Source organism: Porites lutea, chromosome 2 (genome assembly GCF_958299795.1).
Source record: "Porites lutea chromosome 2, jaPorLute2.1, whole genome shotgun sequence".
Classification (NCBI taxonomy): Eukaryota; Metazoa; Cnidaria; class Anthozoa; order Scleractinia; family Poritidae; genus Porites; species Porites lutea.
Genome location: NC_133202.1, coordinates 9,760,378 through 9,784,225, shown reverse-complemented (window position 1 = coordinate 9,784,225; position 23,848 = coordinate 9,760,378). Strand labels below are relative to the sequence as shown.

Here is a 23,848-nt window from a genome sequence, read left to right as displayed (position 1 = left end):
CGCAGCTCCGCTTCTTTGCGAACAAATTTCCAATCAGAAATCACCGCGTGAACAAAAGTCCTTTCCTACCCGATATGGTTTACCTGCTATCTGGGTTTTCCGTACAATGAAGAAGGATTATACACCAGAAAGGTCTGCTATAAGGCTTTTAGATGCTTTAATGCAAACGGTGCCTTGCATTGTCAGGGAGGACGTCCATTTTTGAAGTCCCTTAGAAGTTGGTCGCTGCGGACCTTCACCAGGACCTTCATGGACCTTAAACGCTTCTAGATAAATTACAAGATAACATTCCTTGATACATACACTTTTACAAGGCACTTTATATTTTCGCACACTTGCAAACGATATACCGACATAGACATGAGAGAAAAGAAATGGTTAAATCTGGTCTTCTACCTAAAATTTGAACGTACCCCCTTGTCGATGATAGTGTCGCGCCATCCTCCAGCTTCTCGTCCGCTCACACTGGTGTCTTGGAGTCGGTCTGAATAAAAAATAAATTCGCCTCAGGATAAAGGCAATCTGTTCAGGGTTTTTTCCCTAGAGGGGATTTTTTGTCATCCAAAACCGAAACATTTACGTCACGACAGGGTAAAGACACTTCCAAGAAATGCGATCTGTTTGTTCTGCCTTGCGTGACTCGAGATAATTTTTATTCCATTTAGGGCAAATACTATACTTGAGAACCGAGTTGGGGTCCATTAATTTTCTTTTATCTTCATTTTTATGTTGTTTTTCCTTAACCAGAAAAAAAAAAAAAACAGAAAAACAGAAAAAGAAACGAAATGGAATCTATCTCGTTTTACTGACACCAATGGACATTTAAAAACATTACCAACTGTTCCTAGAAACTGTTGTTTATCATCCAAAACCGAAACATTTGCCTCCGCGCAAGGGAAAAACACCTCCAAGAAATACTATCTGTTTTGTTCAGTCTAGCATTTTAATATTTGACAGAGTTTTTTCCATTTAAATTCTAAGGGTAAAACACCTACTTGAGAGCGGGTTAGGGTTTTTTTTTTTCGTTTTCTGTTCTTTTCCTCTAACCAAAACAGAAAACAGAATTATTATATACGAAACAAAATTAAAATTGGGATCGATATTGTTTCACCAACACAAATGGACATTATACATTTTCAACTGTTCCTAGAAACTGTTGTTTATCATCTAAAACGGAAACATTTCCTCCACCGCAAGTGAAAAATACTTCCAAGAAATGCTATGTTTGTTCAGCCTGGTTCATGCGCACGTTACATTAATTATTGAGAAAATCTAGTCCTCGCAGTCTTCTTCGCCTTCGAAACTCAAGGTCCCTATTCAGTCATACCAAGCAGCAAGAATTGCCTTGTTCAACTCTGCACTTTAAATCGCTTTGGTTTACTGCTTCTTGCTGAATAAAAACTCTCTGAGAAAGTACATGTATTATTAATGATGAAGAAAAGCAAAATTTTTAACTTCCCAATACTTCCACTTCCAAAATAACCTTTTTCATTCATGATTGCATTAAGATCGTCAGTACTTGTTTAGACAGCTCACTGCAGGGAATTATCCCTTCCTCATAAACTACATTCCTGGAGCGAGAAAAAAAAAACCCTTTCAAAAATACTCCGGAAGTCTCGATTTGTTGACATTCATTTAAGGGAAGCCCCTTATTCTCGCTTGTTGATTGGAGAAAAAAACAACATCTAAAAAGAGACCAAAGTTAGAGTCGCTCAGTTATTGCAGGAGACCAGCCAGACAGCAAGAAACTCTGCAAGGAAGAAAAACGAAGAGTTAAAATGCCGCAGTGGTTTGCGTTACAGATGGCTTGTCCCATATCGGGCTGTTCCAACTCTGCGAGAGGGTAAGTGGGGGCAACATCGAATATTTTCCTAAAGAGTTTCTGAAGGCTCACTTCAAACTGTTTCGGTCTTCTTTGCTTTGTGTAGTTGATCAGTTAATGAACTCAAAATATGCTTTTCATCAAGTCATATTTCATTACAGTGCGGAGAAATATTTTGAGATACATAAGTTGAGAAAAAGTGATAGTAATATCGATGTCGCTATTGAGAAGACATAATCGAATGCTCGGTCGGGTCTTCAATAAAAAGATCAAGTGGATGCAAGTTATAAGCGCCAGGGGAAAAGTCAAGAGTTTAATTCGAGAAAAATGGTAAAATTTTACTCGAATGTTCATGAATCTTTAGATGAAAAAATAAATCATTTGAGAATTACAATCAAGTTTTAATAGGGGCAAAAAAAAAGCAGCATAGAGTGACACTTCTTAGAAAACACAAAAATAAGTGGAAAATTTTGATAGCCCTTTTAGTGGATGAAAACCGAAAAAAAAATACTACTGATTGGGAAAAGCTAGGTGGTAAAAGGAGGTAAAATGCTAATAGTTTATGTCGAGTATAGAAATATAAGACATAATATCCACTGGTTTTATTGATGATGTCATCTATGCTTGAAGCCGGACATCATTTCCGGGAAACAAAACTAAACAAAAAATTTGAAGCTGTTGTTTAGCTTTATGTGGCGGTATATGTGACAATGGTTTCAACTTTGATTCTCTTTTCCATTCAGAAAAGCTCTTATCCTGGACTGGGTTTGCGCAGAAGACAAAACAACAATGTTCATATGCGAGGAAGGAAGGCTTAGGTGTGGGTCGTATCAACATGATGACAAAGTCGTCAACTGGAAGTTTGACTGTGGAGATCGTTCAGGAGTTCATAAAAACGTGCACTTTCTTTATCCTGACTTTGAAGGTTTCAACTACGCCATGTCAGCTGCAATCGCCCAGCAACACGCAGGTGGAGCTGAGTGGGCCATAAAACTGATCCGAGAATTACAAAAACAGTTTGGTAGGAGTTAAGCTGCAGTAAAGTTTTCATTCCATGAGAACATTTTTTCCGTTTTTCAGTTTGCAGTTTTGTAGAATCAGCTGAAGAAAAGTAAGTAGCAAAGATAAAATTTCACTAGTGAACAACAGCAAAAACGTCGTTTTTTCTGCAATAAAGGCACAATTCTTGGTAGTTAAACTGTGGTTAGAGCCTGTTTGTTACACAGATTATACAGTCATGCAATATTGGGTAGCTTTCAAGGCACATGTTATGATTTCCTGTTAAAACATTGTCACCAGGAATCTAGTTTCTCTTTTGTAGCCAGTTATTGAAAAAAATGATTCATGTAATTTGTTGGAAATATGAGTAGACGAATTTCTTATAAAAATGTGATCACAGCATTACAAGAGGTGTAGTAACTGTTAAATGATCTGGTTAAAGTTGTGTGTGAGACAAACAATAGTGGCTATAAAACCCTAACTATGGCATGGCAATATGTCATGTAGTTTTCAGGTTCAACACTTTTACACTTGATGACTCTATGGGTGCATTCCTTTGGGATGATCCAGATCAGGTTCAGTGATCCTAGATCACTTGGATCATGGTAGATGAAATGAACCAATGAATCCACTCTGGACAAGCATTCAGTTCATTTGATCTACTATCATCCAAGTGATCTCTGATCACTAATCCTGATCCGGATCATCCCAAAGGAACACACCCTATGATTGCACCCAAACCCCTCATTTACACCAGGGGCCAATCCAGGATTTTTCTAAGCAAGGGGGGCACCACTAAGGAATGGAATAACTGACTGGTGATGTGACATGCGAAACTACCATGTTTATAGTGCTTAGCATAAATTCTTCAACCTTGTCTTGTGTTTTACTTTAGCCTGTTCACAGGCCCTCTATTTTCTCTTCAAAGTCCGTCAACACGTGTGATAAAAAGTAAACTGCGGGGGATTTATTGCCCGCCAGCACAAGGGGGTAGGGTTGGGAGAAAACGAAATACACTATTTATTTTCCTTCCTTGTACTCCTTGCTCTCCGATGTTTTTAAAAAGAACGAAAAGAAAAATTAACACCAATAAACCACATAGGTTTTTTTTAAGAATACAAGTTGTATTAGAAAGCCAGAGCTTATCTTGGGGGGGGGGAAAGGGGTGTGCACCCTGTGCACTCTCCCATCCACCTCTGTACATCCAAGGATTAAATTAGAAAGGTAACTCAGGAGGTCATGAAGCAACTCTCCTAATCATAATTAAAACTATTTTGTGTTATTTGTTAATTGTGACCAATGAGGAGACACCTTATGACCAGCTGCTACAGCACTGAACTCAGGGGATAGCTAGGAATTGTCCAATGAGGAGACAGCCTATGACCAGCTGCTACAGCATTGAACTCAGGGGATAGCTAGGAATTGTCCAGAGGTAAACAGTTAGGACTTAAAAGCGATGATTTTGGTGCTGCATCCACAGTAGACAGACTTAACCAGAATCCGGGCACAGGCTAACTGATTTACAATGAGAAGGCTGGGAGCATCAACAGAGACAAATTTCTTTTGTACAATATACTTCACTGTCATTCACCTCTTTTCAGCATCACTTCCAGAGTCTCTAAGCACTGCCCTCTCTGTTGTTTGAGAACAGAAGAGAGACCCTGAGAACAAGATTACCCTCCTCTAAGCTAATAAATATCGATTAAACATAGGAAATGATGTCATTTCCCACTAGACAAGTCACAAACTTGTGTTTACCTCTGAGTGTTTGCATGACATTGTTAAAACCTGAGAATTTTCCAAAATTTTAACTCTCCGCTGAGAAATGAGGCTTTCCAATAGGTGTTTTGGGATCAGGGATATGGCTTAATCATAGTTATTAGAGGAGTCTGGTTATGAAAGGCGGCCTACATCAATTACGAAAACAACGATTGATAAAGTTTATGATGGAAGCTCTCTGACCGTGCACAAACCTTTGTTTTCTTTTGGCAAATTGTAATGGAATAAATTAATGCGACATTTTTTATTGGTCAATACAATCAAAATGTTAGGAATGCTATTGAATGTTGTGCACCGTCAGGAGTACAAAAACATATAACGAAGGCTTCTGACAGGTTTCATAACCATTCCAATCAACAAACTATGGCTTAATTAAAGGCCAGGATTTGTCATTAGAAAAAAAGGGGAGCAATATTCTGGATTGTAATATTACATATATGAATGGCATACAGGATTAAGCGAGTTCATTAGGGCAGATTGAGTAAATTTGCTGCAAAGAACCGGTATTGTTGCACCTTGACCGTACAACTTTTTTATTCCACTTTTTTATGCTCAGGTTCTCCGAGTGAAGCTTGAGCTAGCACAAGGCACTTTTTAAGGGGGTGTTCGGGAACGGGACTGGCTGATTTTAAAACAGTCGAAATATACATGATCGAAGGAAAATTTTGGCCGGAATTGATGAACGAATCGGCTATTGGAGACCCTCAGAGGCAACTGTAAGTTGAGACGGTTGGAGATAGTACAAAATACAACGTTAATTACCGTAATTTTACTTGGAACTAAGCTCCTTTTACCTTTGTCGCACCCGTGGGAGAGATGTTTAATGGGACCCATGACCATCCTTAACTTTTTGTATCCCGTAAATGCCCGGCGCTCAGTTTACGTTCATACATGTAGCAGCCACATAGTGAGACTCTGTGCAAAAATCGATATTGATGACAATCATGGAGATTAAAACGACGTCGACGATCGCGTTCAATTTTTGATAACGAAACAAACAGTTTTGTGCAAGGCGCCCTTGTTTGATATCCCAGGATGCCTTGCCGCGGCCCTTGCTCACTCAAGCGCATATTCTTCTACAGGTTCTGCGCACCCGTTCCAAATCAGGTTGCTCTTTTAAAACCTGCTTACGGTGCCATGGCTTTACACCGGTTTGCCAGTCAGTTTTGTGTAAAATCAAAGCATGCGAGGGTGTACCTGATATCATCATCAAGATTAAGGTTTGTTTTATGTCTCCGTAGTAAAGATTGCTCGTAGAATATCCAACCTTATTGTTTAGAATACTAAACAGTTATCCAGGGTACTGGCCTCTTTGCGGCTTCTCCTCGGTAGAAGGAGATCTTGTGGCCCTCAAGAGCAAGGGGCGAAAAAGAAAATTGAATTTCAGTTTTTTCCTTTGGACAAGTAGCTTTCAAATTTTGCTTGCCCAGTGACATCATGCATTTATCAGCGGCCATCCCGGGAGGGTAGCCCCGGGGACATTCGCGAGTATGGCACGGGATTTGTCAACTTTGGTCGTTAATTTTAAGCCCGGAATAGGGGGACGGGAATGCTTTTTCACTTTTGTAGCAGGATCCCAGGGGAAGACCCACGGGATTTGTAGTGCTGCCACCATTTTGCAATGGGGCTAGAAATAAGTGCCATTCCCGTCTGCAAAAGGACTGGCTATGTGGGTGAACATGTTCTGGCAAAATGGTGACAGCAAAAGACGGTAAACGACCTTCATGTTCCCTTGTATTCTGTTCCTTTTAGCTGGCCATTCTTCACTTGCATAGCGACTATAGTTTTCGGAAGAAAACTACGATTCCTTGAATAGAACTCTTTTGAAATATTGCACCTTTTGACCTGGCAGAGCACACTTCTTTGCCCCCAGGGGAGGGTTGTTAGTAGCTTTTTGTTAAACAGTCTTGGTTTTGATTAGGGGGATTTGTAAACTCCATTGTGCAAATGACCAGGGGTTCCCCTGGGTCACCCCCCTGGGATGGCCGCCGATAAGTGCATTACCAAGCTACTTGCTTGTCTTAGTCTTATTGTGATCTAGTTAGAGGACCTGCCAGACTCTCGTGCTCATAACTTCGGTAATCTTTCTACCCTGCGAGCAGAGACCCTTCGATCTTGCTAAGAAAGGAAGATCGAAGGGCCTCTGCTCGCAGGGTAGCATTCGCAGGGTAGCGTGTTTCGGGTAAAACTTGCTTTTCTCTTCCTTGATCAAGAAGAAGGCAGAAAGATGCTCTGCCTGCAGGTTTCATGTAATTGGACATCTTCTATGAAAGTGAAAATAGTAAAATTGTTTTGTCCTTTTTTTCATCTATACTGTGTCTGTGTGGGAACCTGTCTAATACACAGTGCATAATCCTAACGAAAGAAAGGGATATTCCACCACGTAGAGCCTCTACATAATCAGGCTAATTTTAATTTTACTGCATGGTGTTCTTTTGTTTTCTCACTGAGTGCTCAGTGGGTACAATCCTGAAAAAAAAAAAAGAGACTGAACCCAAAGCCAGTCGAGAGTGAATCAATACATTATCCCTTGAATCAACAACAATGTAAAGATATTATGATTTGTCTAATGCTTACATTGTTGATATAGCAAACTGCTAATTAATATCAAAACTCGTTGACAAATATCAAATACTTTTAAAGTTGTCTGCCACAAAAATTTAATTTACAGAGTCAGTTGTTGACTTGGTTCTGTCAAAGCCAGGGGGACAGGAAATGCTCAGTTAGCAGAGACATTTTCCCCATGTTTTTACAGCCTTGAAAATATTACACATGTAGAAAAAATCCAAACTGACATGCAGAATAAACTTGTAGATTGAAATTAATGAATCCTCTTAGAATGCCTTAGCTTTGAATGAGGGTTTGCTTGAATAAATTTTTTTATTTATCGATGGTCCTTTAAATAGTGCCTGGGCGCATGTGGAACTTGGTCCCCCGGATGCCATTCTTGGAATAACAGAAGCATTCAAAAAAGACACAAAGCCTGAGAAAATTAACCTTGGTGTTGGTGCCTACAGAGATGATAGTGGGAAACCTTATGTTTTACCAACAGTGAAAAAGGTAGGCACAAGCTCAAAATATTTCCGCTTGATAAATGACTTTCATACAATAAAATAGTCAGGTCTTATTGAAGTTGGAGGCTGATTCATCAGCCTAAAAGTCCTGTCTTCCACACTCATGAGGAAGGTTCATACATGTCACTGTAGATGTACATGTAAAGTTATTTTGCTTAAGGCTCATTGAAGTCAAAGGTCGCTTATTGATGAGTACAGTTTCACCATATTCAAGGCTGTGCTCTAACAACACCCTGTGGCCTCTGATGAATTCCTTTTGACTTTGGGTGACACAAAATAATATCTCAATCTTTGCTTTAAGCCTAACTGCTAGGAACAATAATTGTTGTGATTTTTATAGATACATGTATAGTTTCAGAGCTGTGGCTTCCTACAACAACATTCTCTCAAGCACAGCCGTGAAAATTTGTGTCAGGTGTTATGGGAAACAAAAGCAAATCTAGACAGGACATTTGCAGTGCTTTTATTGTCTAAATTTAATCTAATTCTATCCTGAATTTATCATTAATATTTTGTTTTCTTATCAGGCTGAAGAAAAACTGTTGTCCAAGAATCTAGATAAAGAGTATGCTCCTATACATGGTTTACCAGAATTTACTGGGGCTGCTGCAAAACTAGCTTTTGGAGAAGACAGTGACATAATTAAAAATGGCCTAGTAAGTATTGTTTGTCCCAAGAAACCAAGAAGTGGCAAATGTTCTTTCCAAAAAATAATAACCGTTTGGAATTATTTTTTAATTTGAAGGGTATTGCTTTCTTGTTTTCTTTTTTTACCTATTCTGCTGGCCTCACAGTCTTGATGTTTTGCGAAAAAACCACCCACATGTATAGCTAAATTAATAATATTAGAAGTCTCAGAATCTTAAATGTTTTTAAGACTACATGTAAGGTGTTCTTGACTCAATATTTACATGGAGTTTACTGGGTGTTTTTTAATAATTTTTTCTTTTACTGATTTAAATTTATCTTGTGCACAGTTATCTGTATTTTTTTATTATTTTTAACAGAATGCATCAGCACAAGCTATCTCAGGCACTGGAGCTCTGAGGATTGGTACAGCATTTCTGGTTTGTGTTGTTAATTTCAATATTATTCATGCTCATGTGTGGGTAGACTAAACTGCAAACAACCAGGTATTAGTTTGTGGCATCCTTGCATGTCACAACACAATAAACATTCCTGAAATATTTTAGGTCTTCACAGTTTTGTGAGTTTCACTGCAAGAGTTTGTTCTCTTAAGTAACCTTTTGATTTGCTATTTGGAATTGGTCACCAGTTTGGCAAATGAAATATTAAGGACAGTGGCTCTTGGAGAAAAAAGTTAAATGTTTTGCCCTGTGCCATGGTTATTATGACAAAATGCCCTCTTCTATTGGAGACATGAAAATTTAACATTAATTTTGCACATCCCCTCTTATATCACCCAGACGTGTATAACACCCTAACATTCACTTTGCTTAGGACCCTTGCTGTGTTAAGTTTGTGACATTATCATCCATGATATCTTTTTCTTTCAGAAAAGCTTCTTTCCTGGTAGCAAGGATGTTTGGCTGCCAACACCTTCCTGGGGAAACCACACTCCAATTCTCAAGTATGTTACATGATTTTACTGTCAGTCTAACTTGTAGTCAGAGGGTGTGAAAAACCTGCCTTGTTTATCCTTGATAATTTTTCACTCTGTCCTACGTCCTACAAAGGAATTGTGTGGTAGTCCCTAATTTTTCTGTCACATTTTGGAGATCAAATGCTTTGTGTTATGGGCGGCCATTTTGGTTTCATATGTTTCACATCTAAAGTGGGGATGAGTGTCAAATCTACTTAGGGGGTGGGGGTGGGAGTGGGGGTGTTTGGTTGGTGGAGAGAAAAATTACTACTGCTATAAATCCCCAAAGCCCATGGTCCCAGCACATTTGAAACTGGAGACCAGGATGGAGGGACTGTAAAAAGTCTGTTGTCTCATTGATTCATTTTGCATTTTTATTGTTATCTTTTCTGGCTAAACGATTCTTCAGAGGCTAGTGCAATTCATGACGTGAAAGAGATAAATATTGTTTATTCCTTTAGACACTCTGGGCTTGGAGTCCAGCAGTACAAATATTATGACCCTCAGACGTGTGGCTTTGACTTCAAAGGCTGCATGGATGATATTTCAGTAAGTTATCATAAAAATGCCTAATGGAAATTCTGTGTTGAAGATCTGTTAATCTTGGGTGCAGTCACATTATATATAGTTTGTTGGATTACAGATGCCTTTGGAAATCCTCCTTTTCATAAAGTTTGCAAGAGTAAAATAATTTTTTTGGTTACCTCGATCTGATATTAAAATAATGTAATGATTTATGTACTAAATTGCCTAATACAGGTAAACTAAAGAGTTAAATTAACAAACTTTTTGCTTGTTCTCCTCAGTGATAATGTAAGATCTTTTCTTGTGTGGCGGGAAAGATTCTGTAAAATTCAAGAAAGTTATTAACATTATTTTTAACAAGACAAGAGAGATCCCTCCAAAATCAATAATCTCCAAGTAATAATTACTTAGTTTCAGTTCATTCCATACTGTAAATGTTTTGCCTATTATACATGTAATTATGCTCTGATAATTACCAGGCAAAGTTAAAATTAATTGGCTTTATTTATTGTACATTTTCAAGGCTACCCTGTGTGTGTATTCTAGAAATAGGTTAGCAAAACTTCAACGTTCATATTTGTATGTTTCTTTTTACTGTTGTTCTTAAATTGTTGGTTCTGGAAACAAGTATTTTCTGTGTCTTTTTATTCAACAGAAAATCCCTGAGAATTCTGTGATAATGCTTCATGCATGTGCTCATAACCCTACAGGAGTAGACCCAAAGGTATGCAACAATGTATTTACCCTTTAAACCCTAAGAATGATCATCATGAACTTTCTCCTTATAATAATTATCAATGCTTTATTAAACAGAGTGGTTAGGAGTATTGAGGACATGATCAGGAAAGAGGAATCTAATTGACACTTCAACAAATTCTCGCCACTACTTCTATTGAAAACATATAGGGAGAATCCTTTAAACCCTAAGAATGATCAGCCTGAAATTTCTCCTTATAATATCAATGCTTAAAACTGAGTGGTTAGGAGTATTGAGGACATGATCAGGAAAGAGGAATCTAATTGACACTTCAACAAATTCTCGCCACTACTTCTATTGAAAAAAAAAGGGAGAACAAATGAGAATAACAATTTTGATATTAGGGTTTGAAGGGTTAACCCTTCCACTACCAAAAGTGGCTGAAGACAAAATTTGACAAAATTTCCAAATATCATTTTGTAAAATGCTAAAAAACATATGGCACCTTCTGAAAGTGCTACTGTGGAGATTTCATTTGAATGGCAGGGTGTCGCTAAAATCTCAAGTTGCCAGGTATATGCAATTACCGTAAACTGCCACTTATAAGCCCATCCGCTTATAAGCCCCCACTGGTTATAGGCCCACCTACATGCAAACAAAAAAATATATCTGATTATAAGCCCATCCGGATATAAGCCCCAGTTACAGTTTTGATTTTGTTTTGAAATTTAACTGAATTCGATTTATTGCTGCCTTTGTAAGAGTAATAAATTTAAATCATACGTCTATTACCAGTGCTGTTGTTCATTTCGAAACGTTTTTTTTTCGTCTGCTTACAAGCCCATCCGCTTATAAGCCCCCACTGGTTATAGGCCCACCTACATGCAAACAAAAAATACATCCGATTATAAGCCCATCCGGATTTAAGCCCCAGTTACAGTTTTGATTTTGTTTTGAAATTTAACTCAATTCGATTTACTGCTGCCTTTTTAAGGCTACAATTGTAAGAGTAATAAATTTAAATCATACGTCGATTAACAGTGCTGTTGTTCATTTCGAAACGTTTTTTTTTTCATCCGCTTATAAGCCCATCCGGATACAACCCCCCCCGTTTATAAGCCCACCCAAAATCCCTTAGGAACTTGTATAAGTCCAGGACTTATAAGAGCAGCGTGCAAAGAAAGTAGTGTCCGACAGCCCGGGGCTAGTGGATTTAGTTATCGGGCCAGTTAATTCTGTTTTTAACTTGCCCGACGGGCAAGTGATGTGTTTTTGAGGAATTCGAATAACAGAAGAACTGTGAAATCAATTCTGCTTGTCAAAAAGCTTTTGGGGCTAGCGGAAATGACGTTTGGGCTAGTAACTGCTAGCTTCAACTTGCCCAAAGGGCAAGCTGTAAAAATTATTTTCTTTGCACGCTGAAGAGGCAGTTTATGGTAGTAGGAGGGGAATTTTACAGCTAGGAAGTTCTTTTGGTTCTATTTTCTTTTTATTTCCTATAAGAGTAGCCGAGGCTCATGCTCATGGTAGCCGAGGAAAATCCCCAGCCCCTGGCTCATAGTGAGAGCCCTGAATGGTAACACTGTAGGCTTTCATTCACAAAGTTAGAACCACCTTACACTTGGCTCCATCAGTCATTCTGGTAGCCCAAGGTTTTTTAATCATTATTTTGGTGTATTGTTGCTGTACATGTGCAGTCAACCATCCTGAAGAAAGGATATCAACAGAGTTGGTACAGAGTCAACTTTAATATAAATGTGTTTGCTGTATATCAAGTCAAGAGAACCATGGACCAACTTTAAGTGTCTGTTTTAGGGTTAGGGGTGGGCAGGTGTCTGTCGTATTGAGCAGCATTGCATACCTTCCCCATTGAGTTAGTGATTAAACTAAAAACACACATTATTTTCTTTTCTAGAAAGAAGAGTGGAAAGAACTCTCACAACTTGTTAAGGTACCTGTACATGTTTATGTTGTGGCTCAATTTTATCCTTGGTATAAATCTTGTTTGATTCAGTTACTTATCCTTTGGTAGTCTTTGATGTTCTCACCCACATAGCACAAATTGTAGTACAAATTTAAACAGATAACATTCTAAATGAGTCATGTGATAAAGCATTGTAAAAACTGAGACATTACAATGTAAATGATGAAGTTGATGGCTCTTTTAGAAGTTGGCAAAAATTAGGGAAATGCTATAACTTCTCATATTTTCCTAAAGCATTGATAGAAAGATTTTTCATAATTCATGTGTTTATAAACCTGTTACTATGGAACTAAAAAAAACTCTGAACACCACAATTTTGATTTCTGGAACGTTATTTTTTTTTGGCAAGAAAAAAGCCAATCAGGCATGAGAAAACTAAATTGCAAGTAACAGCCATAATTAGTGTGTGTTTTTCTAGCTTGCTGGCTCATCCTGATTTTCCCAGCTTGACAGTAATGTCGATTTGGCTTTCAGGATCGTAAGTTGTTCCCATATTTTGACATGGCGTACCAAGGTTTTGCTAGTGGAGATACCGACAGGGATGCTTGGGCACTGAGACAGTTTATTCAAGATGGACACCAAGTGATGGTGGCTCAGTCATTTGCCAAGAACATGGGCCTCTATGGTAAGTTCTTTGGCTATCATGTTCACAAGTACCTTAGATATTCGAATAAGCACTCAACCTCGAATTAGCGCCCACCTCCAAAGCGCCCATCCTAAAGGCAGAAAAAGTTAATAGGCGCCCAGCCTCGAATAAGCGCCCACCCCCTCCTCCTCCCAATCAAACTCAAATAAGTGCTCACCCCCATCCCACCCACTCAAGTGAATTAGTTCCAAAAAGAGACTTCCCCGAGGACGGAGTTTTCTTCAGAGTATTTTACAGAAACCTTGCTTTGTTACTTCTTCGCGTTTTGTTATTAGCATTTATTGTTTTGTTACCAAATAAACATAATTCACTTGCTGAAAATGGTGAAAATTTAATAAGTGCCCACCTTGAATAAGCGCCCACTCTCAAGGTCCAAAAATTTAATAAGCGCCCAGGGCAGTTAATCGAATAAATATAAGTGTAGTGCTCCAACCACAAGTTATAAAACGGTCAACAAACTTAATGTTGGTGGCCAGAAAAAAGGACACTTTGTTCAATATTACCTGAAGGGATTGAGATAAAGAAGATAACTGCCCAACTATTGCTATTTACTTTGGAAGTACACGTGACATCTCATACCAAGACAACCATGGTAAGAGATGAATTCTACAGGATATAGAACAGAAAAAAAGGAGCAACTACAGAATACAGGGCCATATTTTAAGGTCTTAAACAGAAGTGGCTCGGTGGCTCGCTAGTCACGACAAGTGTTTAAAGAACGAGAAAGATATAAGACATATAAGTATAAGACAGACATAGAAGGCATATACTTTAGTATGTATTATAGCAGATTATAGGTATATATTTTAGTGGCTCGGCGGCTCGGTGGCTCTTCAGTCGAGGTTATATAGTTTAGTGGCTCGACGGCTCGGCGGCTCGTTAGTCGGGACTACCGAGCCACCGAGCCACCGAGCCACCCCAACGAATAAAACATTAATCTCATGTAAGCTTTCAAAAGACCATTAACACAACTAACTGGAACACTACAACTTGGCAAATGACCAGTGAACTCAGGTCGCCAAATTTCTAGCGGTGTGAACATGTGGGATGAAAAAAGAAGCTGCAGCCAAGTTCGAGCGAACTACTTCAAAGGACGAAGTAAAGTACAGAAAGTTCTGTTTGAAATTTAGAAAAATGGCCTCTACTCTCGTGTTTTTTTTTGTTTTTTCAGGCGAAAGGGCTGGAATGGTATCAGTCACATGCAATTCCAAGGAAGAAGCTGAGAGAGTCCTTTCCCAGATTAAGATTTTGATCCGGCCAATGTACTCTAACCCTCCAGTCCATGGAGCGCGCATTGCAGGCATGGTGCTGAGCGATCCTGAACTCAGACCTCAGTGGGAACAAGAAGTAAAGGGCATGGCTGATAGAATTATCTCCATGCGACAACAGCTGGTGGACAATTTGAAGAAAGAAGGTACCACATTGTTACAATAATTGTAGCTTGCAAGCAAGCTTCCCTTTCGGGGTGCTTGTGGGCTACAATAATGGCCGTACTGTTAATGTGGCTAAATGTAATTCAGGCGACGTTAAACACGAGACAATGCTGGCCGGCGGTCTCCACCACTAATCGTATGTGGGGCGGTCCTAAGCTTTAGCAGGGCTTTAGTAATACAGTGAAACCTGTATTAAGTGGACACCGTATTAAGCAGACACCCTCTGTTAAGCAGATAGTAGTTAAAGTCCCAAAATTTATTTCCCTTATCTACTTTAAATGAAACCTTTATTAAGCGGACACCTCTATTAAGCGGACGCGGACACCTAAAAAGTACCTGAAATGGTCATTTCTATTGTTGCAACCTGTATTAAACGGACACTTCAATTCCACCACCCAACATGCCAGACACCGGAAATGCGAAAGATTGCCTTGAATTGCCACCCACAAATTTTTCGATTTTTACATTTTAAAACTTGACTTGGTGCACTTATTTGATTAGTTTCACCGTACTGTATTGTTTTCTATTTCGTTTTGTTTGTGTAGAGCTTGTTTCACTCATCTGATTTCTTCAAATTTGAGTTGCAATCTATGTTTATGGTACTATGATCAATTGGTTCACTTTGATAAAGAAATTAATGTAAACGTATATCGTCATAGTCCCTGGAGTATTCTAAACGTTTCCACTGTTAATTTGAATGGCATTTGACACCTAATATGACGTTATCGACGTTATCTATCGAAACCTGTATTAGGCGGACACCCTGTATTAAGCGGACACTACAGTATTCCCCGAGGGTGTCCGCTTAATACAGGTTGCACTGTAGTACAGCTCTTTTCGCAAAAGTCATTCATTTTGCTCACGCTTCCTTTGCGTGCAGTAGCTTTAGCTCTTTTGCCCCCAGTCCCCCCTCCCCTTTGGATGTTTTTCTGTGCATCTCTCCACTGAGGTTCTCAGTGTGACTGTGCCTGGTGGGTGCTGCTCACAGGGATGTCATGGTTACCTTCTAGGCTCGCTTGCGGCTCCCTTCAGTTTCACCAGGCACGTTTCCCCACAGTTTAACCAGAAGACGACAATGTGCAATATCAATGAGGAAAATAACTTAGTACAGTCGAAGCTCTCTCGGAAATTCGAAAATCTTACATAGACACGGCTAAAACTTTACGTCCATTTTTTAGACCATTAGCGCAGTGCGCAGTGTCGCTAAAGTTTTGATTTATATGAATAAAGCTCTGAGTGGTCGCTTACGAGACCTTAAAAACAAAGGAAAAGTCCTGTTGGGTAATACCAAAAGTAGTTGCGGTCGCTTACGAGAGCTTCTCAGTCATTACAAAGTTTAAGTCCCAGTTCAAAGTGGGTTTCACAAAGGTGGTCGTAACTAGAGCTGATTGCTTACAAGAGCGGTCCCAAGGAGAACTTCAACTGTACTAGTTAAAACAGGTTTATAACTCGTATGGTAGTCGATAACTCATATCTTATTTGCTAGGATCATCTCATAACTGGTCACATATCACGGAGCAGATTGGGATGTTCTGTTTCACCGGCCTGAAACCAGACCAGGTAAGGATGCTGTTTTTCTCAATTGCTATTGTGAACCCTTTAAGCACCAATATCTGGCACATACTAGACTGCAAGCAGTCTCTTATTTTTCTTTGCAATGTTACCGCAAGAGAAACCCAAGCACGCGAGCGGTGAGCGGCGGAGCCGCGACGTGGTTTGCAATCGCTCTTGCCGAGAACTAGACGGATTTTAAGAGAAAAGGCGGACTGCAAGCAGTCTAGGCACTTTCAAATTTTCCTAACAGATTTCCACATATTTCCTTAAAGAATGAGTTGAGAGAATTTGATAAAACATCAAAGCATTTCCTTTTGGTGAAACCTTTCACGTGTATTAATTCTTATAACGTTTTCCGCCCTCTTGGTTATGTATGGATCTTGTTAGGGGAAGGTTGATGTTGGTCAGTGTTTGGGCTTAAAACGGTTTTTGATAGTGCTGTTGATGAGGATAATGACGACAGCAACGATTTATGGGGATGTTTGTTTTAATTGTATATTGCGGGTCAGCGCTAGAAAAAAAAATTGGATTACTATATTGTCCCTTGAACAATGGGCCATTTCGAGTTAGAACAACTCTGACTCGGCTTTTAAAACGAGGCCAAGTGCAAACTTTGTTGTGAAAGTGAGTTCTATTTGCATGAGAGTAAAAAAATTATTTTCATATTAATGGCTGCCTCGCTTTGAAACAGAGGCTTGGGGAAACTCGTTCCCACATTTTGCTTGCCCGGGGTCATAGAACGCATGACTTGGCTTATGATTTAGTTAGGTGGCTTACCTGGTCCTTGCCCTTTGGCCAAGTTAGAATGAAAAGTTACTCGCCTGGGAGAAAAATCTAGTTGTCCCAGACTACTGGACAGCACTTTCTCACACCCTGATAGTACACAGGACAAAAACCTTTTGTAAAAGCTGGCATATCAAAAACGGTTGTTCAAAATTGGCTTTAAAGCGAAGCTTTAAGCCAAGATACCACAGAAATTTCGAGGAAATCTATTTCAGATGCACAGATTGCGGAAATTTTATTACATGTAAGAACTTCAAAAAACCAAGGCATATATCAAAATTGATTCGGTCAGATGCAAGATTGTCTTGATTGTCTTCGTCAATGTAATTTTACTTCTTCTCCTTGGTAAAATTGCAAGCCAACTTTTTTTTGTATAATGTATGCTAAATTACTTGTTTGACTCTTCAGGTTGAACGACTTACTAAAGAATTTTCCATCTACTTGACCAAAGATGGCCGAATTTCCATCGCTGGTGTGACGTCGGGAAATGTGGGCTACTTGGCACGTGCAATGCACGAAGTTACAAAATAAATAACTTAACCCCCTCTCCCCGACTCTATCAACCCCACCCAACCCTCCCTTTTCCGGAAGTTAGAAATTGACAATGTTATTCTCTGAAAAAGGATAACTCTGATGCAAAAGGGTGGCCGACAAAAAATGAAATGAAAAGGACAAAAAGAAGAGGTTATTGCTTCCATTTTTCTTATATCCTCAGTTTTATTATTTCTTTTTTGGACAGATCGTATTTTTAATTTGCGCAATAAGAAAAATACAGCCCAGAAAATGTGACCTAGTACCGTTATTAACCTTGATAAAAGTTTGAGGTTTATTGAAATCGTGGCGAGCATAACAATATAAGGTGATACGAGCAAAATCTTTCACTCTTTAAAGTAGATTTTTTTCACTTGTAGATTTGTTCTTCATGACCTATAATACAACAAAAAACCTAATTCTTTGAACATTGATTTAACTAGTGGGTCCCGTTATAGCAGGTTTGCGTTGTTCAGCGTACTAAATGATCCTCATTGAACTGTCATGATTTCAAAAGAAGACTGCAATCCGTAAAAAACATGTCTCGCGCGGAAATTTCCATGTTTTGTTAGTCTGTTATGTACCCTGCGAGCAGTGGTTTTTCCAGGGTGGACGCTACGCGTGACCGTTCTCTTTTCCATCGAGCATACGCGTTAACGTGACGCCTACGCTAAAAGGTCAAATAGCATCACTTCCTCTTGATTCGCAGGAATTATGAAGGACTTAAAGATCCAACAACGAGACGGCAACGAGAACGTCAAAAATATAACAGGTTTAATAAGCAAACCACCAACATTGCACGTGCATCACACTTTTTTGTACATTTCTTTGCCTTTTTGCACGACTGCAACGTGAAAATGCCTAATTTCGCGTTTAATGAAGAACGTAAACAATCTTCTCTTCGTAGCGTAGCGTCCGGCCTGGAGAAACCACAGCTCGTAGGGTACCTGTTCTCGCCTCCAAGATAGCAATGTGCAGAGATCGGGAAAACTGATGCGAAAAACGCACTGGGCTTTCCCTCTTTCCCAGACCATGAGCGTCCTATTTTAGTTTCACCTTGTTTTTGCGACGTCCCTACTATCTGAGAGCCTGATACAGGCTATGTTTTGTTCAATATGATTTCAATTTTCGTTCAACCGACGGCCACAGATGAAATCGCTCAGAAGGTCGTAAGAGGGTGGGTGTGGGAACGGGGCTAAATTTCAAACCAAATTGCAGGATGATGATCATTTCCAGTCGCAAAGAAGTTCAGTCCCTGAGCTTATGTGACAATGAACTGTAAGACACCTGCTAGGGTAACTCTGGGACTTAACAACATGTAGTAACAGCTCTTTAGTAGTTTAGCCCTTGTAAAGGTATTTAACTGTGTGGAAATATATGGGATGAATTGATTTTGAATAGTGTTGTGGTTTTTGTTGCGTCGTGCGGATCCAGACCTTAGCTAAGGGGGAGCCGGTCATCCAGACCATGAGACAAGGGGGCGGGGGGGGGGGGGGCAGTCTCCAAAAAACGTTTTTCAGCTTGGTAGTTTGGTACCCTCAGTTTGGTATAAAAATAAGGTGGGGGCGGAACCCCAGAACCCTCCCCTGGGTCTGCCACTGAAAGAGGCTTCCTACATCCACCTCCTTTACTTTTACAGACCCTCTCTTTTCTCCTCAGAAACCGTCGTTTGCGCGTATTGAAATAAAAACCGCGGGTGATTTATTGATCCCTAGAGCAACGGGGTGGGGGTGTGTGAAGGTTATCAGCTTGTGCATTAGTATTTTTTGCCTCGAGGTTCGGTCTCTCGGGAAAGGTAGGGATCGTCTTAGGGGCGTTAAGTGGGGAAACCCACATTTTTACCCATACAGCTACACAGGGTGCAGAGGAGTGAACACCCTAATGTCATTCACACCCCTAAGCAGGACGATCCCTCCCCATATATCAATATAGAAATACGTGCCAAACGCAGTGATAACTGTGTTGGAGCAAGGTTTCCTGGAAGGGTCAAACAAAGCCTTGGTCTGGCCCACAATGGTATCATTTAGCGTTTGATTCTAATTTCCCCATAAGCATCCCCGTCACCCCCCGGGGCCAGTCTATGTTTACAAAAAAACTTAGTGCAGTTAAACCCTGCAATGCGACCACAACCTGGAAAAATTCGACTACCTGACTATTAACGATCTCCTCTGGGTGGCAGAGGGGTTTCATGCTCGGTTTCCGCTTTCCGTCAAGTCTGTGCGGTTTCCGGTTTTCTCGTGGCTTCGCCGTTCATGTGTCGGCCTGCATGTGACCCCGAAGTATCCCCGCTGCAATCGTACTCAGGGTATTAAAGATCGTAATTTTCTTCACAATTTGGCATTAGTGAATAAATCCCGCGCAGTTTTAACCTGCCAATCAGATGGTCCCTTCCCTTTTTTGTTTGGCGTGCTTTCCACGAAAAAAGAACGCCTAATCACAAGTTACCACGGGTTTTTTTTAAAACAGGGAATTTAAGATTGAGCACTATGGTTGAATGCCTACGGGAGCCTACGGTTGGACGAGCAGGAGAGGTCTGGTTCTTGTCGATGGTGGATTGGATCGAGTACGAGCCGTTTGGCGGGAAAAAAAAAGAGATTAAGATTGTAAAGAAGCAAGCTGCTGCGGTTGAATCACTTATCGATGGTCATCGTGTGAAAAATGTCATTTCATGAACTTCGTGAAGCCTTAGTTTGCGCTTTTTCTGATGGAGTGATCAGTGAAGAAGAGTTTCTTATTCTTTACGGAGAGTACGAGTCCACAAATTAAAATTTCCCTCATTGGGAAAACGAGCATTTCAGCCTCGATAACTTTGACAGCAGTGAAGGTAGAACTGAATTTAGAGTAGACAAGGATGATATCCCTTTATTGGTTAACGCTTCACAGGTCCCAGAATATTTTCGATGCCCTCAGGGAACAGGTAGAGCTGTCCGCGGTAGCCGAGGTAGTGACAGTGTCAAAAAAGTGAACATAGTTTTTAACAATAAGCAAATAAACTAAAAGTTCTCATTGAGAAGGGAAGTCCTGCCGTTTATAGTTGAGATGCGAATAGGACAAAGACAGTTTGTAGAACAGTTGAACAAATGAATTCTTTTTTAGTAAAGTCAATAACTTAGACTTACTGTCATTATGGAACACTCAGAGCGTAATACAAAAAATGAAACGATCACGATGACAAATATGCTTACATTCATATAACTCGCTAAGGTTTCAATACCATTTTGTAATTCATTTTAATAATTCACGAAGTTCTAAAACAACAGCAGTGCTGATAGGTGGGCGAATGACAAAAACACCGGCTCTTATAGCAAGCGCTCCCCTCCCTTTCCCCTCTTTCGTGCTTTTCTCCCTCCCCCTCCCCTTTTTGGGCCTGCCACGCAGGCTAAGCCTTCACTTCGTTCTATGAAACGAGTAACAGTGGTTACGCAATAAAGCCAAAAAGACTAGTAAAACGACAAACATTTAGTGTTCGCAGATCTCAGTAATATATTTCTCATACAAAGTCTCTTATATTTTCAACGGTCGCCTCTAACGCGACACCGGCGCGTCACCTATAGCCTGTTCCAGGCGTTCAGATAGTAGAGCGCGGCGGTAAGTGGGGAGCGAGTTAAGTGGTACACCGGGAAAACGGGGGGGGGGGGGGGGGGCGAGAGCGAGAGAACGCCTGTAGCCTGTAAACATTGTTAACAAGGGGTCGTTCCGGTATACTGGTAGTCTCCCTCGCAGCCGTTTTTGGATGTCACGCAACGCTCCCCGAAAAATTCAGGAAGAAATAAAAAAACGACGGGAGACTAGAGTGGGAAGGGGCATCTCTCACAATGCCATAATAAGTCAGATGGGAAACGCTTAGTTCTATATACTTCCAAAACGCTATAAGTAAAGTAAAGTTTCATAATCTGGAAACCCAGTGTAGACTAAGTGAATATCATCTGGGTTTTATGAGAAGCGTTCCAGACCAAACGTGAAAATTTACTCCTTCTTTCTTGCCTTATAAAGTTTCATGTATTTATGAAGGACTTCCACTTCTAAGCGTTTTGCTTCAGCAAAATGTTTGATCGCTGAAAGACCTAGAAATTAACAGCTTGTACTTTATCGCTCAATGACGATTCTTCTGACCTTTTTATTTCCTTATGCGATACTTTTTCTTGTGTCCCCGTTCTTCTTTAACATTTGATTTGGCTGAAGGCCAAGCAGAAGCAGTAAAGAATGCCTCCTGTAGTTTTTAAGTCGACCTTTCTACCTTTCTATGTCCGGTACATACATACATACATTTTTATTAATCCTAGAAGTCATGTGACTATACAGGATGCTAAAACAGTCAGCGACGAAATAGAAAAGGAGGCAAAAAAAACTGAATTAAATTATTTACAACAAATAAATATTTACATTGTATTGCAATATTGTCTTGTGGATGGCAAAGCATTCGCTTGGAAATCAGTAACAGATTCAGCATTAACAGCAGAATTGGGAAGGCCATTCCAAAGGGGGATAACAAGTGGGAAAAAGGAAAACTTATTTGCATTGGTGCGAGCAAAGATATGTCTGAACTTATGAGGATGGTTAGAGCGATTGCTTCTATGAGCTAAGGTGACAGATGCTGGAAATGTTAAGTGAGTCCAGTTGTGCACAGCTTTATACATTATGGTAGCGGCGTTTAGATGTCGACGGACTTCAAGAGTCTCCCAGCCCAGCGAAAGCTGCATAGAAGTTACGCTGGAAAACTGAGACTAATTGTGTAATCGGTGAGACTAACTGTGTAATCGTTTCATACGAAATGCTCTGAACAACAATACTCCTCTTTCCCATTTTCTACTTGATTCAGGATCTAATGAAAATGTTTTGGTATATAGGTGAGATCCGGCCGATTTTCACTTCGCTTATTTCTAATGGCTTGTTGTTACGTCGCCATTTTGATTATGAGGACCTTAAGCCTCGATTCCATGCAACTTCCGGTTTTTTCCTGAATCAGCTCGGTAAACAAAATGGCTGCAGTAATGCCCAAAAAAGATCACTTTGTGGCAACAAGTAAGGCTTTTCGAAGTATCTCTGAAGTAGAGAAAACGATGTCTTCCTTTGTCGGGGAAACGACAGCTGAAGTCATGGCAAACATGTTCAAAGATGGCGGAAAAATTATGCCTTCCTTGCTTCGAGTTCTCGGTGTTGGAACCGGTAATGGGCGACATGATATCAGAGTTCTAACTATCGCTTCATCGGCGCTAGGATCCTCTAAGATACACGCTACCATTGTAGAACCAAATGTAGAATTGATGGCCGGTTATAGATCGCTTGTTTCGCCGCTACCCCAGGCACTCGCGGGGAAGGTCACATTCGACTGGCACGAGAAAACATTGGAAAAGTTCATGGAGTCTTGTCCTAGAATCGAGCAGTTTGATCTCATTCATTTCGTAGCATCACTGTACTACATGGATGCCGAACAAGCTCTGAGAAACTGTTATGAGAGACTTGTCTCGAGTGGAGCCATTTTCTGTACAGTTGGCCCAGAAGAGGCTTTTTTCCCAAAGCTGTCGCGCAAATTAAAAGGTAAAATCAACCTGGGGTTGATTCACAAGTTTTATACGGAAGTGGATCTCATAAGCATTTCCGAGAGGAACAACTGGAAGTATAAAGAATTGCACAAAACTAGCTATGATGCAGATATAACCAGCTGTTTTGATCATTCATCTACAAAAGGAGGCCTTATACTCGACTTTTTAACCCATTGCCAAGATTTCCGAGGCACAGCTGACGAAATGTTTTATAAAGACGTGATGACGTTTTTGGAAGAACAATCCATTACTGACGATAGTGGAAAGAAGCTTATAAAGCCTGAAATTACTGCATTAGTAATTTACAAATAATATCAGTCTACAAACAACTTTGCCAGCAGAGAAATATGTAGGGATCGGAAGTTAGCTTTAGTCATCTAAAATTAAAGGAAATGCGGCAAATAATATGTACGGTACTTCTTTTAGTCGACCAGTTTATGCAATTATCAAGTTGGGAGATATTTGCATATTAGACTGGTCAAGCGTACTCTCATAATAGATTGTAGACTCTGTATTGCGTCCTAATTTCATGTCTTCTTTGTTTACTCGTAACAAGACGCGCCAGGGCGTGAAGTCGGATTTCCAGGCTTTCTCTTAGTTTACATTGATAGAACGGGACTGGGATGCATTAGGTATTTATGGTACTACAGCCCATGTGGACTACCCTAACAAAACAGACTGTAAAGGCGCGAACGTTCCAAAGAGGCGCCGTGAAATACCAGGAATGCTAAACAAAGTGATTCGTCAAAGTTGACGGGGCCATACTTTTGTAACTAGTTTTCATTTTTTTTCTTTCTTAATTAGCATGAGCTTCATCCGAATAACCGATATGAACACCCATATAATGCTATATAATTTCTCGACTTGCACTTAAC

General features: G+C 40.0%; 4 protein-coding genes across 5 annotated transcripts in view; 3 read left to right on the top strand and 1 right to left on the bottom strand.

Annotated features, from left to right (window-relative positions):
* The window catches only part of LOC140927674 (uncharacterized), an 82,106-nt gene extending 81,541 nt beyond the window's left edge, over positions 1-565 (bottom strand). For both annotated transcript variants that reach the window (XR_012164571.1, XM_073377352.1), the window contains exon 1: positions 414-565. Coding sequence is in view for 1 of the 2 variants with exons in the window: in XM_073377352.1 (XP_073233453.1) it covers positions 414-441 (28 nt within the window). In the remaining variant the exon portion in view is untranslated. The remainder of the gene's footprint in view (positions 1-413) is intronic.
* Positions 566-1,682: 1,117 nt separating this feature from the next.
* LOC140926601 (uncharacterized) lies at positions 1,683-3,278 on the top strand. Its single transcript, XM_073376325.1, has 2 exons — positions 1,683-1,843; positions 2,566-3,278. The coding sequence occupies exons 1-2, from the start codon at positions 1,779-1,781 to the stop codon at positions 2,852-2,854; spliced, it is 354 nt and encodes a 117-aa protein (XP_073232426.1). The 5' UTR covers positions 1,683-1,778; the 3' UTR covers positions 2,855-3,278.
* Positions 3,279-5,684: 2,406 nt separating this feature from the next.
* On the top strand, positions 5,685-18,828 carry LOC140927665 (aspartate aminotransferase, mitochondrial-like). The gene is made up of 12 exons (XM_073377343.1): positions 5,685-5,820; positions 7,507-7,660; positions 8,202-8,330; positions 8,682-8,741; positions 9,192-9,265; positions 9,739-9,826; positions 10,458-10,526; positions 12,415-12,450; positions 12,958-13,108; positions 14,301-14,543; positions 16,049-16,122; positions 17,308-18,828. Exons 1-12 carry the CDS (start codon positions 5,738-5,740, stop codon positions 17,428-17,430), a joined length of 1,284 nt encoding a protein of 427 aa, XP_073233444.1. The 5' UTR covers positions 5,685-5,737; the 3' UTR covers positions 17,431-18,828.
* Positions 18,829-21,724: 2,896 nt separating this feature from the next.
* Positions 21,725-23,570, top strand: LOC140926600 (histamine N-methyltransferase B-like). The gene has a single exon (XM_073376324.1). The coding sequence runs from the start codon at positions 22,410-22,412 to the stop codon at positions 23,283-23,285; it is 876 nt and encodes a 291-aa protein (XP_073232425.1). The 5' UTR covers positions 21,725-22,409; the 3' UTR covers positions 23,286-23,570.
* The last annotated feature ends 278 nt before the right edge of the window (positions 23,571-23,848 follow it).

Bases quoted from the DNA above. Each gene is read 5' to 3' on its own strand.
- LOC140926601 (XM_073376325.1), top strand. From the start codon at position 1,779: ATGCCGCAGTGGTTTGCGTTACAGATGGCTTGTCCCATATCGGGCTGT. The intron at 1,844-2,565 runs GTAAGTGGGGGC...TTTTCCATTCAG, and splicing joins TGTTCCAACTCTGCGAGAGG to AAAAGCTCTTATCCTGGACT.
- LOC140927665 (XM_073377343.1), top strand. From the start codon at position 5,738: ATGGCTTTACACCGGTTTGCCAGTCAGTTTTGTGTAAAATCAAAGCAT. The intron at 7,661-8,201 runs GTAGGCACAAGC...TTTTCTTATCAG, and splicing joins TTTTACCAACAGTGAAAAAG to GCTGAAGAAAAACTGTTGTC. The intron at 13,109-14,300 runs GTAAGTTCTTTG...TTGTTTTTTCAG, and splicing joins CAAGAACATGGGCCTCTATG to GCGAAAGGGCTGGAATGGTA.
- LOC140926600 (XM_073376324.1), top strand. From the start codon at position 22,410: ATGGCTGCAGTAATGCCCAAAAAAGATCACTTTGTGGCAACAAGTAAG.